We start from the raw sequence: 16,530 nt of genomic DNA on the forward strand, positions 1-16,530 counted from the left end.
GTGGCCCGGTGCAGCCGCTCCCCGGATCCCGCCGCCGGTGCGGGGCGGTTGGATGTGCCGTCAGCCGGAGCGGTTTATCCTGCTCCGCTCCTGCGGGGCGGCCGGGGCTGTCCTGCAGCTCCGACACCCCCGAGGGCTGCTGCTGGTGACCCTGCCTGCGCCTCGGCTGCTGCTGGGACTGACTCGGCTGGGGCTGGGATGCCTCCTGGCCCCGCAGGTGAGGCCCTGGGCAGCGCTCTGCCCTTTCCAGCCTTTTCCAGGCTTTTCCCTGTTCATGTCCTCCCGCCCGCGCCATGCTCCCTCCACTGCTGGCCCCGATCGATGGGTGTTCTCATTACCCTGGGTCTAGAGGGCATCCAGAGGATGGGGTGGAAGGGGGGGTTATGGGGAGGGAATGAAGTGACGGGGGGGGGGCTGTGTGGGTTATGGGGGGCTGATGGGTGGTTTGGGGGGGTCCCTGTGCAATGAGGGTGCGGGGTAGGGGGGGGGTAGGGGTAGGGGCAGCCCGGGGAGGTGATGGGCACCAGGGTCGGGGAGAGCCGGGAGGGGATCCGGGGCGCTGGGTGCCGGGTCGGGCCGGCGCCGGTGCCCGGAGCTGCGCGGGGCGGGAGGCGGCCGGGACCCCCCCGCCGCTCCGTTGCCGCCCCGGTGGGCAGGGCCGGGGGAGGCGCCGCGGCGGCGGGAGCGCTCGGCGGGGCCGGGAACGGGACCGGGAGCGGCTGCGGGGCCGGGAGCGCCGCGCCCTGCCCGCGCCGAGCCGCCGGGGCCGGGGCTGGAGCATCGGCGGGGGGTGAGCGGGGCCGGGGCTGCGGGAGGAACGGGGCGCGCACCGGGAAGGGCGGCGGATGGAGCGGGGATGGGCAGGAGAGAGGCAGGGGATGGAGCGGGAAGGGCAGGAGATAGGGATGGAGCGGAGAAAGGCGGCGGATGGGGATAGGGATGGACCGGGAAAGGGGGGCAGCAGCCGCCGGCGCTGTGCTGGGGCTGCGGGCACCGGATGATGCCCCGGGGGGAGACATAGGACCGGGGGGGGCCCAGGCCAGCGCCTTGTGCCCCGCAGCGCCGTACCCGCACCCGCTGCTCCCGCACCTGCTGCAGCCCCAGCCCCGCACCCCCGGGCCCTGCCTCCCCCTGGGGGGCACCGAACCCCCCCCAACCCCCGGACCCACATTCCCCCCCCCATCCCCGCCCCGGCGGGTCCCCAAAAGCAGGGCGAGGGCTGAGCCCCCCTCGGTGCCGGCGCCGGGGCTGCCGGGGGGGGGCCGCGGGTTTGGGCCGCGGTTCCGTTTTTGCAGCTTTTCAATGGGGGGTGAATGACTCATGGAATCCTTTCTCCCTCCCTCCCAACGGGTTTTTGGGTCTCTTTGTTCCTGTTTTGCCGATTAAATGATGCTCATCGGGAAGGGCTCGGCACGATGGAGGCGGCTCCTGTGCCGCGGCACATCGGTTGTAGGAGTCTCAGTCATTTCATGTGCATTTTTCCTGGTTGAGCTGGAGGACACAATGAGAATGGGTTTAAATATGTCTCACGCAAGGTGCTCATTTCCCAGCGTGTGAACGCGGCGCAGCTCACCCCGGGTGCCACAGAAAACCTGACCATTTCCCCCCCCTCGCCACCATTAATGGGCTTTCTTAAAGCTATTTCCACTGGGAGAGGGGGAAAACCCTGCAGGTACAAAGGGCAGCGCCGATGTGGTGGCTTCTTGTACCGAGCACAAAGAAATCGAACCCAAAAGGATGGACTTTGCTTTGTGGGGGTGAGCTGGGGATGCCAGCGCGAGCGTTGCTGGCGGACGGGTGGCCGTGCCATCATCCCTGGGATTCACATCAGTAAGTGGGGAAACTGAGGCAGCATTGAGGAGCTGCAGGAGCCAATATTCACCTGCCCAAGAAGGTGTTTGAGAGCACAGGCACGAGGGTAGAGGCGTCAGTGCTGGGATGGTCCCTTCTCCATCACCGCGGGCACTGTGTCAGGGATGGAGCCGGAGCCGTGGCCGTGGCGGGGCCTCACGCACTGTTTCCTCCTCTGCAGGCTGCTGCCCGCGGGGACGCACTGCCCGTGGTCCTGCCCGCGCTGCTGCCCGTGCCCGGGGCCATGTCGTCCTCCGACGAGGAGACCCTGAGCGAGCGCTCGTGCCGGAGCGAGCGGTCGTGCCGCAGCGAGCGCTCCTACCGCAGCGAGCGCTCGGGCAGCCTCTCGCCCTGCCCCGCCGGAGACACCCTGCCCTGGAACCTGCCCCTCCACGAGCAGAGGAAGAGGAAGAGCCAGGACTCGGTGCTGGACCCGGCCGAGAGGGCGGTTGTCAGGGTCGCAGGTAAGGCAGCGCCACGTTGGGGCCCTCCAGGGATGGGCAATGGGGCTCGCCAGACTCCCCCCATGGTGCCTGAGGGGGTCTTGGGGTCATTCCTGTTGCTCCCTGGGAAGCTGGGGGCAGATGGGATGGGGATGGATGGGATGGGATGGGGGAAAGGATGGATGTGGCCAGGGTAATAGTTCAGCTCTGTGATGGCTTTGTCCTGCCCAGCCCCGGGTTGCTCATACCCTCAGCACACTGGAGTTAAGGGATGACTGGGCACCTCCAACGCTTGGCTTGGGTGACATTAAAATGCTTAATTAAGGACTAAATGGCTCCTTGGAGGAACAAAGCCATTGGCCAGGCTCCCGGGAGGAATTTGCCCTGGGAGGTTTGTGACTCTCTTGGCGGATGGAGCTGGAGCTGCTCCTTTGTCATGGTGGTGGTGTCCTTCGGCACCCCCATCATTGGTCATTGGGGTGACCTGAGGTCCCTGCATTGTGGAGGGGACAGCGCCCCATGCGATGCCCACCCCAGGGAAGGGACAGGGACAGGAAGGAGAAACAAAGACAGGGATAGACCCGCTGTGGCTCATGGCTCCTGCTCCAAGTGCTGGTTGATGGGGCTGGCTCTTGGGTTGGGAGGATGGAGAAGCTTTGCTCAAGGTGGTGGCCCCACCACTTGATTTGCTTCTCTGCCCGAGACAAACGGCCACTGGGGGCTTTGATTTGTGGCTGATGGGTTCTGGCCCCTTCTTCTCACACCCTGGGGGTCTTTGATCTGCTCCTGCTGGAGCAAACAGGGATCTGGGGCTGTGCCGAGGGGCCTGTTCTGCTCTGCCAGCCCCTGCTTATGGGCAAATGGGCCCCACGCTGGGCTCTGCACCCTGTGGGGGCTCATACTGGGAGCACTGGGGAGCGGGGTTACCTGCACACGGGCAGGTTGCTCCATCCCAGCTCACGGGCGGCTCGGGGCAGGAAGAACCAGTTGATTCAAATGATGGTTCTCCAAAACGCTCTGTCTGGGGCTGGGAGAAGCAAATGCACAGGGTGCGGCCGGGCACCCCCCATACCCACCCCTGCTCAAGGACCAGCTCTGCCCCCAGAGCCCCATCCTGCTGGTGCTGAGCACTATCCTGTGGCCCAGGGCTGGACCCTGCTGGCACAGCCATGCCCCATCCATGTGTTCCCTGGGATGCCGAGTGCTTGTTGTCACAGTGGCTGGCTCCAGCCCGTGATTAAAGCCTGGGAGATGTCACCAAATCCGGTCTCATGCAGCTTCCCCATTAAAAATAACTCTGGAGGTGCAGCTCCACGGCGCTGAGCCGCGAAGAAAGAGTTTGGAGACAGTTTTGTGTCACCGGGTTTGAAAATGAGCTGAAATATTGATTCAGATCCTGCATTATTCAGTGGGTCTGTCTGCAGCGTGCGGCTGTCCCGGTGCCTGTCCCCACCATGGGGCTCCGGGACCCGGGATGCGGCTGGTGGGATATCCCACAGGGAGCTGGCACCCGGGAAAGGGCATTGGGAACCCAGTGGCAGGGACAGAGCTTGGGTTTGGGGGACGCATGGGTCTGGGGTGCTCTGTGGGGTCTGGTGGTCCCTGCATCCCTTCTGGCCATCAGGGCCAAGGGATGCTGGACGTGGTCGTGCTGGTGCCGCGGTGCAGGGGGCAGCTCGGTACCTCCGTGCCAGGCTCCCAGGCAGCATCTGGAGCCATTCCCTGCTTTGCTGGCATGTCCCTGCAGGCCATGGCACAGGGGGGAGCAGGATGGGGGGTGAGAGTCGCTCTGTCTCGCTCCAGCCGCTTGGCAGAGGGTGAGGGTGGTGGCTGGAGGCGCTGGTTTGGAAGAAAAGGCTCTTTTACCCTAAACCTGTTTGCACTTGATCCTGCTGGGAGACATGTCTGGTGCTGGGGGATGCTGGGGCAGGAGGGACCGTGGTGGTGGAGAGCCAAGAGCTGTGGCTGGGGCTTGCCAAGGGCTGAGCTTGCTCCCATTGCAAAGGCTCCCGGGAGCCCTTTGTCCCCAGGAGTGTCCTCCGGCGCTTGGCCGAGCGCAGGAACATGTTCTTCATCCCCAGGACGTGGGAACAAACCTCCTCCTCCTCGGGATGGGGCAGGGTTCGAGCTGCTCTCCCCATGCCCAGCGTGGGGATTCAGCAGTGCAACAAGGGCATTACCTCCCAGTGCACCCAGTGCAACCAAAGCACTGCGTCCCACTGTGCCCACTGTGCTGCATCCCAGCACTCCCAGCTCATCCCAGTGCATCCCAGCTCATCCCAGTGCATCCCAGCACAGCTCAGTGCAGCCCAACAAATCCCAGTGAGCACAGAGCACTGCATCCCAGTGCATCCCTGTGCATCCCAGTGTATCCCAGCACTTCCAACTCATGAGGTCTCTCAGGAGACCCGCAGGGAGCCAGTCCCCTTGGCTTGGGAGGGTCTGGGGGGAATTGGGGGTCCCCCCAGTGATTCCAGACACAGCAGAGTGAAGCCTCCCACAGAAATGGGGGTCTGGGGGGAGGCATCCCCAGGCCAGGACCTCCCTGGTCCCCCCAACACCCGGAACCCCCTGCCCAGCCCAAGGGCACCCGAGGTTTGATCCATCCCCTCCTCACCCCCTCGCCCCCCCCCCTATTTTTTGGCCACCACAAGATGCTGCTTTTTCACCCCGTTGCCATGGCAACCGGCGGGCTGGGCTCCCCAGCTGGGTAACCATGGCAACGAGAAAAGCCCCATCCTGCTCAGCCCAGACACCAGGAGTCTCCCACCGTCACCCGGGGACCCCCAAACACGCCGGTGGCACCGCAGGGATGTACTGGGATGCAGTGCTCTGGGCTCACTGGAGTGCACTGGGATGCCAGGGCTGTGCTGGGATGCACTGGGATGTGCTGGGATGCTCTGGGATACACTGGGAAGCAGTGTCATGCATCGGGATGCAATGCTCTGGGCTCACTGGAATGCACTGGGATGCCAGGGCTGTGCTGGGGTGTGCTGGGCTGCACCGTGATGAGCTGGGATGCACTGGGATAGTGCAGTGGAAGCAGTGTGATGCATTGGGATGCAATGCTCTGGGCTCACTGGAATGCATTGGGCTGCACTGTGATGAGCTGGAATGCACTGGGATACACTGGGAAGCAGAGGGGTGCATTGGGGTGCAATGCACTGAGCTACCCGGAATGCATTGGACTTCACTGGGCTGCACTGGGGCGAGCTGGAATGCACTGGGATGAGCTGGGAGTGCTGGGATGCAGCGCTCTGGGCATAGCGGGAAGCAGTGCTTCGGTTGCACAGAGCGCACTGGGAGCACTGGGAAGTTGCAGTGGGAGATGCTGGGATGCGATGGGATGCGATGGGATGCACTGGGCTGCAGCACCCGTGTCACCGGGCTCACTGGGGGCGCCGGTTGCCACCGCGGGACTCGGCGGGGCAGCGGGCGGCGGTGTCGGCCCCGGGGGTGACCGTCCGCCAGGAGGCGCTGTGGGGCCGGGGCGGGTGTCAGGGGGCGGAGCCACGGGCAGCGGGGGGCGGAGCTACACGTTATGGGCGGGGCGACCGGCCGAGGGCGGGCCCGCCGGTGGTGGGCGGAGCCACCGTTATAGTGGGCGGAGCCACAGGTGGTGGGCGGGGCTCCCGGTGGTGGGCGGGGCCGCGGGTGGGGCGCGGCGCGGGCGGAAGCGGTGTCGCGCAGACCGGCCCCGTCCGCCGCGCCGGCAGCAGCAGCCCCGGGGCCGCCGCCGGCACAAAGGCCGCCATGGCCGGGTACGTGCCGGGGCTGCTCCCGGCCGACCGCAGCCAGGAGAAGGAGTTCGTCCGGGCCTACGAGGACGTGCTGGAGCGCTACAAAGGTACCCGCGGCCCACGGGGCCCCGTGCGGGGCCTGGAGCGCGTCGGGGGCTGAGCCGGTGCATGGCCCTGTGCCCGGGGCTGGGGCGCGGAGGGCGGCCCCGAGCACCCCGGTTGGGCGGGATGGCCGGGCCCGGCGTTCCCGGGGAGCTCGGTGTCCCCTTGTGTGGGGCCCTCGGGGGTCCCCGGTGTCCCCAGTGTGGGGTCCCCGGCACCCAGCACCCCACGTTCCCTCTCAGAGCACCGCAGCATCCTTCATCCCTGCGCCTTCACCCGGGGGCCGTGTGAGCTACATGGGACCCCCTCACCCTGCCCCACTGTCCCCGCAGCCCCCCGTGGGGCAGTGGCTGGGCAGGGTAAGGGCTGATGCTGTCCGCACGCGGGTGGCTGTGGCGGTGCTGGTGCCGGTACCGGCAGTGAGTGTGCAGTTTTGATGTGAGCGGCTCGTCTCCAGGAGTTGTGTGCCATTCCGCTCTTATTGTTATTATTTTTCCCTCCTTGCTGCAGAGAGAGACTTGTCGTGGAGCCCAGATTCAGCCCCACAGGGCTCCTCGCGCTCTGGTTTGTGAGCTTAGCAGCCAAGACTCTTTAAAATGCGGATGGCCGAGGCCGGAGGAGCCAGGCGCCCGTTTCCTTTTCCTTTCTGCTTGCGGAGAAAGGGGAATAATGGATTCCCTGGCTCCCTGATTCAGGGGGTGCCACTCAAACCTCCCAGAGGTGGGAGCGCGGTGCGGCCTCGCTCCGCTTTCACAGGGAGCGGGGAAGAAAAGCCTCTTCGGGTGCCTTGGGAAAGCGCTGGATAACGTGACTCGGGCTCGTCCAAGTACTTGACAAACTTTCTTATTAATAAAAAGCCTTTTGATGTAGCTGGGTCCAGCGTGGAGCCGCGGAGGGAACGGTGCGGCGGGTGCCAGCGCCTGGCAGGGAATGAGCTGGCGTTTGCGGCGGGTTTTGCTTTGTTCCAAAAGAGAAATTGAAATGACAGTGCTGGATGTGCTGGTCCAGGCGGAGCCGGGCCGGGCTGGGCCGGGCTCCCCTCGCCTGCTCCCGGGAAGGAGAGGTTTTGAGGTAGTAACCCAGTTTCTACACTGGGTTATGGTAGAAAGCTGGTAGTCGCTTGGAAATATCCCGCTGGGTGTTGTTTGATCTTGTTTGTGGTGTGGGGGAAATGAGTGTTTATACTGGAACAAAGCTTTCCTTTGCCTTCAACCCCTTCCCAGCTCCTGGAACATCCCACCCGTGCTGCAAGGTGGGAGCCTCCAGCTCCAGTCGCTGGTGGACGCATTGCCTCTTCCCTGCTTTCCCCTATTGCGGTGCCTGTCAACAGTTTGGTTTTTCCTGTCCGGAAGAAGTTTTCCACTGGCTCGTCCCCTCCCCCTCCTAATCCTGCAAAAAATGAGGAGTTTTCACTGGAATGGGAGTGCTGGGGGTGCAGGGACACACGTGGTGCTGGTGTCCGGCTCGTGGTGGTCACCCTGTACCTGTTGCATCCAGGACCTGGCGCCGCTGGCACCAGCTCGTGCTGTTGGAGGGCAAGGAGGACACTTGGCTCAGGGGTTTCAAATGCCTCCCTGTTGGCTCCACTCTATTTCTAATAGAAAATAGCCTAAAAAACCCACTCCAAGCAGTGAGGCCTCCGCTGTCGAGCAAGCCGGGGCAGGTCTGGAGGCAAGGAGGTGCACAGCACGGGAAGGGTCCCGGCACGGCGTGGTGAGCTCTGATCCTGCCTTTCCTCACCGAGTGGGGGTTCGGCACCTGGCAGAGCCCCGTGATGTGTTTCTTGTTATAATAACACCAAAACCACCCACCTGAGGCAGAGTTGAGCTGCCGGGGTGCCGGGTGGGTAGGTGTGCCGCATCGCTGCGGTGCCGGTGCTCACCGGGGTGCTGGCAGAGGAGGAGGAGGAGGATGATGATGAGGATTGAATCAGCGCTGTGAGCTGGTGGAGGTGCTGCGGGGGCACCCGGCCCTGCTGCTGTGGTGGGCCTGGTGCTGGGTGATGCGTGATGCTGTGCCCTGGTCCCCAAGGGGTTGGTTGAGCAGGGGAATGGCGCTCAAGGTAGGGTTTGGGGGGGTGCGAATCAGTTTGTTGATGTTTCTTTGTGAGAATACAGTTATAGAGGAGGGGAAGCAGCTTCTGAGGAGAATATCCCATGGTTAAAAGGGTTAAAAGGCTCTGGGGTGCTGAGAGCTTCCTTCAGCACCCTCAGGGGCACGGCATGGGGCAGAGCCCGGTGCCTGCAGCTGAAGGTCTCCAGCACCAAGACCTTCACCAGTGTGGCCCAGTTAAAGCCAGCGGGCTGGTTTCCCAAGGCCTGGCGCAGGGCGGCTGCCAGCCCCGCTTGCCTCATCGCTGGATCGTGGTGGTGCCGCGGCACATGCCAGGACGTGCCGCGCTGGTGCCGCGGGTGCCGGTGGGAATAACGGCGGGGGGTGCCGGTGGAGCTTTTGGGGACCCCGCTGGGTGCTGCTGCTGGGCAGAGGGGGAAGCCCTGCTCCATCCACACCGCACACTGAGCGGGCTCAGTGTCCGAGGGCTGCTCTCCATTCCCATTGTGTTTCGGGGCGGGCTGGCACTCGCTGTCCCCTCGGGAAAGCCGGAGCTGGCACATGGAGCCCCTGGCAGCACAAGGGTGCAGGCAGAGCTGCTCAGAGTCCTGTAAACGTTAACTAGTGGATCTCTGTGAAATCCTTTCTTTTTTGTAATTAACTCTTTTTGGGCTCTGGGGGTAGAATCCTGGAACTTCAGTATCCCAGAAGCTTTATCTCATGCCTGGTGCCATCTCTGCCTGCTCCATGGTACCCAGCACGTGGCCTGGCTTGTTTGGACTTGGGACAGCACAGGGTGGCTTGCCGCGTTGTTTGAGTGACCTGGCTCCTGTTAGGAAGGGGACAACCTTCCCAGGGCCTACAGGAGACCTTGGCCACCTCCTGGTTTCATCCTGCAAGGATAAAAGTCATTCCTGGGCTGTGCTGAGCGGGTGCACGAGGTCTCTGTGGTCTGCAAGAGCACTGATGGCGCTGGTGGCATGGTGGTGACTCCTCACTGTGTGGAGGAAGCCCTTCTTCCTCTTCCTCGCCCACAGGAGGGGTGGTCAAGTGCCGCTGTTGGAGCGGAGAGTCCCTGGCTTGAGCAAGCGCAGGGGGAAGCTGGGCTGGGAGCTGTGGGACTTTCCAGCATTGCGCCGGATAACACTGATCTTTTGGGATGTGCATCGGAGTTGGTGGCTTCCCTGGTACAGGGGGTGAGCAGAGACAACGGGGGGGCTCACGGAGGCGGCAGGAGCCTGGGGGTGACCCCGGGGCTGGCTGAGGTGGAAGGTGTTGTTTTGCTCACGTTCGTTCAGGGCGACAGGGAACTGGAGCTGTGGTTTGTCGGGTGAGAGGATCCACCCGGCCTCGCCCGGCTGCTGCCTTCGTGGTGGAGTCAGCGTCCTCCCCAGCACCCAGCGGAGCCTCCCTCATCCCACCGGCACCCCTGGGCACCAAGTCAGCAGCAGCAATTGCCACGGTCACCCTGGTGCCCTGCTCTGGGCTCCCGAGGCTGTTGGCTGCTTCTCCTCACTTCCATGTGCTTCTGGTCCAGAGAGAAGCCCCTGGGAGCTGTGGTGGTGGGTGCCCATGTGGGATGGGTGTCTGCAGCCCTGGTATCGGGATGTGGTGCTGTGCCAGAAAGCTCTGATCTTGTTTTAGCGTTGGGAAAGTGCCTCTGTTGTTCTCCCGCTCCTCTCAGCACCGCCTGCATTCCCGTCGGAGCCTTTTCCTTCCCAGCTCATGCTTTGGGGTGAGACCGGAGTCTTTGACCTCCGTCTGCTGGTTTCTGGCCAACCTCCTTTCCAGGCTCGTCTTGCTTGTGTCAGCTAAGTTTAGACTGCTCTGGACGTACAGTGGCTGATGCCAGCAGCAAGAAACCTCCTAAAGGGAGGAAGAAACCTTCCCTAAAGGGAAGCAGAAGAAAAGGTTTTATTTAAATTTCAAGTGTTTTAACACCGTTGTTTAAATACCAGGGTGATAAATCCTTTTCTGTGCACCTAATCCACATACATGCAGGCTGTGGAAGCAGCAGGCACCTCTGTTTACAGTTTCTCCTGTCTTGGTGCAGGGAGAAGCAGCACTGGAGCGTGGGGTGGGTGTGAAGAAGTTGCTCTGTGTTGGGGCTGCTGGATAAAGCTCCATCTCCTGTGCTCAGGGGTCATGGGCTCAGCCGAGCTGGTTCCTGCACGGGGCAGTGTTTCGCCACCGGCCGGAGCACAAGGGCCGGGACAGGCACGGAGCAGCTGGGAGCATGCACCGAGTGACGCTGGGAAGCAGCGTGGCTCCTCCCGGGGCTTCCAGGGAAGCTCTGGAAGGGACTCTGCTCCCGGAGCTCAAATCCAGCCCTTCCCTGCTGCTCTCTGTGCCTTGGCCGTGCCCAGGGTGTTGGTCGCTGCCTCGGGAAGCTCTGTGGTGTGGACAGATCCTGGCAATGCCAGCTCGGTTTTCCAGGGCGGATGAGGCAATCGGTGCCCACAGGGCGAGGTGGTGTGGCGGGGGCTGTGATGGCACATGGCACACCGGGATGGGGACAGCGGCGCACCGAGAGCTGGGCCATGGTGGGAGCGCTGATTTCTGCGGCTGGAGGTGACCATCACCCATGATGTACCCCCTGCCTGGTGGTGCAGAGCCAGCCTTCATGGATCCATGAAGGATGGACCTAGAACCGGCTCCTCTCCACACCCCAACTGGTTGCTCATGCCTTTCCCATTCCGTGACTGCGGGTGGGGTGGAAACCAGTGGAGCTGCTGCTGCTGCTGGTGGTGGGAGAACAGGGCTGGAGGCAGGATGCTGGTGTCCCCAGCATGGGGAGGAGAGCTGCTTCTGCCTCCTGTCTGCAGGTGCTGCCCGTGCCGCAGCGTGGTCCCCTGCCTGGGCATCCCGCATCCCGAGGGCCAGGTTTGCTGCATCCCCGCTGGATGCTGACCTTGGGCTCCCCCTTCTTCTTGCAGACCCTCTCGAGGCTTGCTGGAAGCTCCAGATTTAACATCTCAGTGCTGCGCTTGTCTGGGGGGTCAGGGCCCACTGCTGGGCTTTGGGGGTGTTCAAACAGCCCGGACAGGGAAACCACCGAGGAGGTCTCTGCGTGGTGGTGCTTGCAAAGCACGGAGGATGCTTGTGAATAAACTGGAAAGTTTCATTTCCAAGCTCATGGTGTGGTTTTTGTGTGTTTGGATGGATCCCACCCGGCTTTGGGAGCGGGGAGAGGGATCCTCCAGCATCAGCTTCCCGAGGAGGAGACGTGTGGTGGGGCTGGGAGCCTGGCTGATCAGATTTGGTGGGTGTCTGGCTGTGGACACGCTAAAATGAGTCCTCAGATATGATCTGTGTGCCCTGCCTCTGAGACAGATAAGCCCAGTGATTCCTAGAAGGGGGGAAGTGGGGAGGGCTGTTGGACAAGATGGTTTGGGAGATTTGGGATAGAAAGCGGGATGCTGATCCCGGAGTAGGGCTGGCAGGATGAGCCAGGGCTCCCTCTTGACTGTGAGCGGGCTCTGATGGTGCTGACGGGAGCCTGGGTGTGTTGGTGACACAAGTTGGGCTGTGGGTCAGGGGAATGTGTGTGTGCTTGCACCCAGTCGCTGCAGCCTCAGCCTGGCAGTGCCCCTGTCGCCCCCCTTCAGCAGTGACCTGAATTGGTGGGTTCTGGGTCCTGGCTGCCTGCTGCCAGGCCGCAGTCGTGGTGGTGTCATTTCCCTGTGCGTGACACGCTGCGTTTCCATCTTTCATTTCCTGCTTGACCCCGTTTCCCTCCGCTGAGCCTGAGCCTGCGGCGTGCTCCGGGCAGCCGGTGCTGTGCCTGTGTGCGGCTCTCCCGGCCCTCTGCCTGGACAAAGCACTTTTAACCAACGCTTTGCCAGCTCTCCAGGGGTGATGGGTGCTTTGTTCTGCACCTCTGTGGCACATGAGTTGGTCTCCTCCTCTCCCAGCATCTGCTTTTGCCCACCTTGAGCTCTGCTGCGTCCTGGCACAGTTGGGGCCAGAGTCAGCTCTGTCCCATCCTGCTCCCATCCCCTTGCTCTGCCCTTGCTGCCTCCCACCCAGCATCCCATGGAGCCATGCCCTGATCCCAGTGGGATGTTTGTGCTGACTTCTGCTTGTGTCAAATAAGGGCGTCACTTCTATCTTGGGTTTTATTAATTGCTTTTTGGGTCTATTGTGGCCTTTCAAAAGTGCTTTTGCCAGCAGCTTATTTTTCCCTGCAGGAAACTGTACACAAGGGCTGCCATGGCTGTGGGATTTTGCGTTGACCTTGGGCAGTTTTGCTACAAGAGCTGGAGTCCTGGTAAAACTATCCAGTGGGAGCAACTCCTTTCCCTGCGGAGCGGGCCCCGCACTGCACGTGGTGCCCTGCCAGCTAATGAACATGAATTAGCAGCCTCTGCACCATTCCAGCACCATTCAGCTGACAGAGGATCACTGTGAGTGATGCTGGGGACAGCTGGTGTGGCCATGGACACCACCATGTCCCTGCTGGGGGCTGGCTGGATGGTGCGAGGGTCTCCTAAAATAAAAGCATCCTGCATCCCAGGCTTTGTCCCGCCGCTGCCGTGGGTCACACGTGTGTCCTGGCTCTGCCGGCATCCCTGGCATGGTGTGAGCACACCTCTGCTCCGGTGATGGTGATGGTGGTCCTCCCCCCATCACTTGTGTGCACATTGGGGAGCAAACCCTGCCGTGGGGCTCTGCCCCGGGGTGATGGCCATGGGGACAGCCGTGGCGCAGGAGGTTTTGTTGCAGACAGCTCCAGACGCTGCACGTGGGGATATTTCATCCCCACCGGCTGTTTGGGATGCTTCTCGTTCCTGCTGCTGAGGGCAGTTGCTGTGCTGGGAGATGCTGGATTCCTCGGGTGCGCGGGGGCCATCCCGGGAGCTGGAGGCTCCCCCCGTCCCCGATCCTCCCTGCTCTGGGAATTCCTGGCATTCCCAATGAGGAGAGGGAGCCAGGATGCTTGTGGATGGGGTCTGGTGGTGTCAGACCTGCTCCCCCTTAACCCTCTTGGGATGGGAGGAGGGAAGAGCCCGTCTCCCCGTGGTGCCAGGCTGGTTCTGACACCGCTGCCCTGCTCTGGTGTTGGGTGGCATGTCCGGGAATGGGGCAGGAGGGAGTGTGGGGTCACCCTGGAGGTACAAAGCCATGGTGGGTGCTCAGGGCAGCCACATCTCCCTCTTGCTGTGGTGATTCTGGAGCAGCTGCCTGCGTGCCGTGCCCGGTGTCTATCCCGGGTCTCTCTTTGCTGGGAAGGGGAGGATGGAGATGGATAAACCTGGGATGTCCTGGCGCTGCCCACTGTCCTGTGCCCAGCTCCGCTCTCCGTGTGAGGGTGAGCAGGGATGGGGATGGTGTCCCCCGCGCCCCCTCCGTGGGGCTGTTCCCACTTCCTTCTCGCAGCCCCTTTGTCAGCAAGAAGCAGGGTTTTTCCTTTCTTTTTCTTTAGAGGAAAATTCCATTGTGCTATTTTTAGTGGTGACAACTTGGCTGCTCGCAACAACTTCATTCTGCTCCCGGCTCCGCCGGCGGGCGCAGGGGGATGATGTCTGCAGGACAGGCTCCGGCACAGCCGGGATGTTCCATGTAGGAGCCATTGGATCAGCTCCCTCTCACCGGGATGAATGGATGCCCACCCTGGCTGCTGCAGACCCACACATCCACAGCTCCCTTTGATGGCAGTTTGTCCTTTTGGGTGTCATCTCCATCCCACTGGAGCCCAGCGGTGGGTGCAGAGGACCCTGTGTAATTGTAGCACATGGGACTGGCGCGGGGGGGTCCTCATCATCTGCTCCCTTTTCCCCTTGGACTTCCCAGAGGGATTTTGGCTCCCTGGTTCCCAGCCAGCCAGCCATGGGGGGCACAACCAGCAACTGGCTTGTGGGATTTGCTCTGCTTGGGAAGCAGAGTGATACCCCTGGTGTGCGTCTGTCCTGTGCCCCCCACCAGGGTTGCTTGGATGAGAAAAATGGTTTTACTAATGTTTTTGTGGATAACGTTGGGCACTGCCATGGGACCTGCTTGTTCTGGGGATGGATGGATCCGCTCTGCGTGGATTTACGTGCCGCTCCCTGTGGATGAGGGGAATCTTGTCCTGCTGAGATGTGGGGAGCTGCCACCCCTGGTTTTGGGGGTGGTTTGGCTCCTGCAGCAGACCCTCACTCTGGTTTCTCTCCTTTCCCCCTGGCAAAGCTCAGCCATGGTGCCGGGTGTGCCGGGGCGGCTCCGCTGAAGCCATGCGGTGGGTCTTGCTCAACCTGCTGGGATCTCTCCGGAGAGGCGATGGGATGATAGAGGGATAGCACGATCTGCTTCCCTGGCCAGCACGTTTCAACACCTCTGAGGAGGATGATATTGCTTATTATTTGATTTGACAGAGGCCTGGTATGTGTCTGGTGGGCACCATCCTGCTGTGAAGGGCAGCGATGAGCAGGATGGACCCTTGGATTACACTGGGCTGGTTCGTGCTGCCAGAAAGATCCTTTACAACCAGTAAATCTCCATTTTGGCTCCGTAAGTGCCTTGCTGCCGGCTGGAAGGATCCATCCCCCACCAGCTCCTGGTCCTTTTATCCAACACTTTATGGCATTTCCCTGTTGGCTTCTCCCAAGCTGGTGTCCTGGTGTCAGTGTCACCAGGGTGGCTTTTCCCACAAGGACCCTGTGCTCTGCTCACTGACTGTTCTTTCTATCTTCTCCCAGCCAGACTTAAAGCCTGTTGGGGCTTTTTTCCCCCCTTCCCCTCCCAATTCCCTTGTTGGAAATACCTCCAGGACATACAATCCCTGAATCCTCCAGCGTGGAGGGGTGGGGTGAGGGATGCCGGGAGCCCTGATGGTGCAGGGGCATTTGCCATTAGTGCTGGGCTCATTTGCAAAAAGGGGGGTGGCCTCGGCCATGGGAGGTTTTAGTGGGCTTCATCAAATAAGGGAAGGCGAGGGCCGTGCCGTGGGGTGGGCAAAGGGCGACTGTGACGGGGCTGGTGGGTGCCCTGATGCTGCCCAGCTGAGGAGCGGGGTTGGGATGAGCTGGAAAATGAACCCGGAGAAGTACAAGAAGTTCCTGGATGGACTTGGTGCCCTCAAAGGTATTTCCCACCCTGTGCGGCGTGGGGGGAGGCTGAGCTGCTACTCCGAGGGCTCGGGCAGAATCCGACCATCTGCCGTCGATCGCGGATGGAGGCGAATGGAGCGCTCCTGGGATGTCGAGGAGTCGGCAGCTTCCCATGGAGGCAGCCGGGAGGGGTGGTGCTTTCCATGGCTCCGCTTCACTTCCCTCTTTTGTCTTGTATTTGGATGTGGAGCGGTGTGTCTGGGCACAAAGCGCTGGGGCAGCGGCTGACCCAGCCCCATCACTAGCACAGGGAGGCAGGGAAATAACAACTGGTATCCTTGTGCGGTTTGGTGCCTTTTTTTCCTCCTTTTTCTTTCCGAAGCTCCGTCGCGAGGCTCTGCCCTGTCCCTCGAGAGCGGCTGCGACACTCGATCGCGCTGGCAGGTGGCTGGAGGCCGGTGGCCGTTGTCCTGCAGCCGGCAGCGCGCCCGGGATGCGGGGCCGCAGCGGGAGGGAATGCTTCCCTTCCTTTCCCCTCCTTGCTTTATCTGTTTTCCCCTCTCCCTGCTATCAAAGGAGCTTTTTGCCCTGGGACTCCTCATCCTGCTGCAGGATGGGAGTTCACCTCCTAGAAGGACAGCGGAGAGGGAAGCAGGAGGCACCCGGAATGCCATTGCCGGTCGTTTAACAACACTTTTACAGCCCTGCCTTGGCACGGCCGGGCTTTACCAGCTCATGGCTGAGCTTTACCAGCTGATCCCGCTGCCTAACAAAGGTGAATCCATTCAGTGTTGAATTTAGCAGGGAGCCAAGGGAGTTGTCACCCGCTGGCAGGCTCCCCACCCTGCCGTGAAGGGTTAATCCATGGCTCTGTGGCTGACAGCTGCCCTGACTTATCGCGTCCGGCAGTAACATAATTCACTTTCTTAATGCTGGCGCAGTGTCCATCATAAATTTTTCCTGAGCCTCGCTGCAGCTGGCACTGGGAATCAATGTGAAAGGAGCCCCGAGTTGCTGTGTGCTGTGTTCCATCCCATGGCCACGCTTGTTCCCCTGCCTGCAGCCCCGTGGCAGCCGGAGCGGGGATAGGGTTGGGTGCCTGCGACCCTGCTCTGTGTTTTGGGATGCTCATATATTGGGATTTCAGGCCCTATTTCCAGCTGCAGCCTGGCACGTTCCCCTCCTGCCTGTGAGAATGAGGTGTGAGGAGCTGAGATGACATTATTAATGGCGTTTACAAGGTGACTGGCTGCAGGAGCTGATCTGGCAGCATTCCCCCTTCCAGGTGCTGCCCTGCCGGGAGCACTGCCTGCG

The 16,530-nt window shown here is 61.9% G+C and overlaps 1 protein-coding gene across 3 annotated transcripts in view; it reads left to right on the forward strand.

The window, feature by feature from the left end:
• Positions 1-655: 655 nt before the first annotated feature.
• The window catches only part of MACF1 (microtubule actin crosslinking factor 1), a 135,988-nt gene continuing 120,113 nt past the window's right edge, over positions 656-16,530 (forward strand). For all 3 annotated transcript variants that reach the window (XM_030504136.1, XM_030504137.1, XM_030504138.1), the window contains exons 1-2: positions 656-790; positions 2,033-2,315. In XM_030504136.1, coding sequence (XP_030359996.1) covers positions 2,096-2,315 — 220 coding nt within the window. In that variant the 5' untranslated portion in view covers positions 656-790; positions 2,033-2,095. The remainder of the gene's footprint in view (positions 791-2,032; positions 2,316-16,530) is intronic.

This window comes from Strigops habroptila, chromosome 12 (assembly GCF_004027225.2).
Source record: "Strigops habroptila isolate Jane chromosome 12, bStrHab1.2.pri, whole genome shotgun sequence".
In the NCBI taxonomy this organism is placed as follows: Eukaryota; Metazoa; Chordata; class Aves; order Psittaciformes; family Psittacidae; genus Strigops; species Strigops habroptila.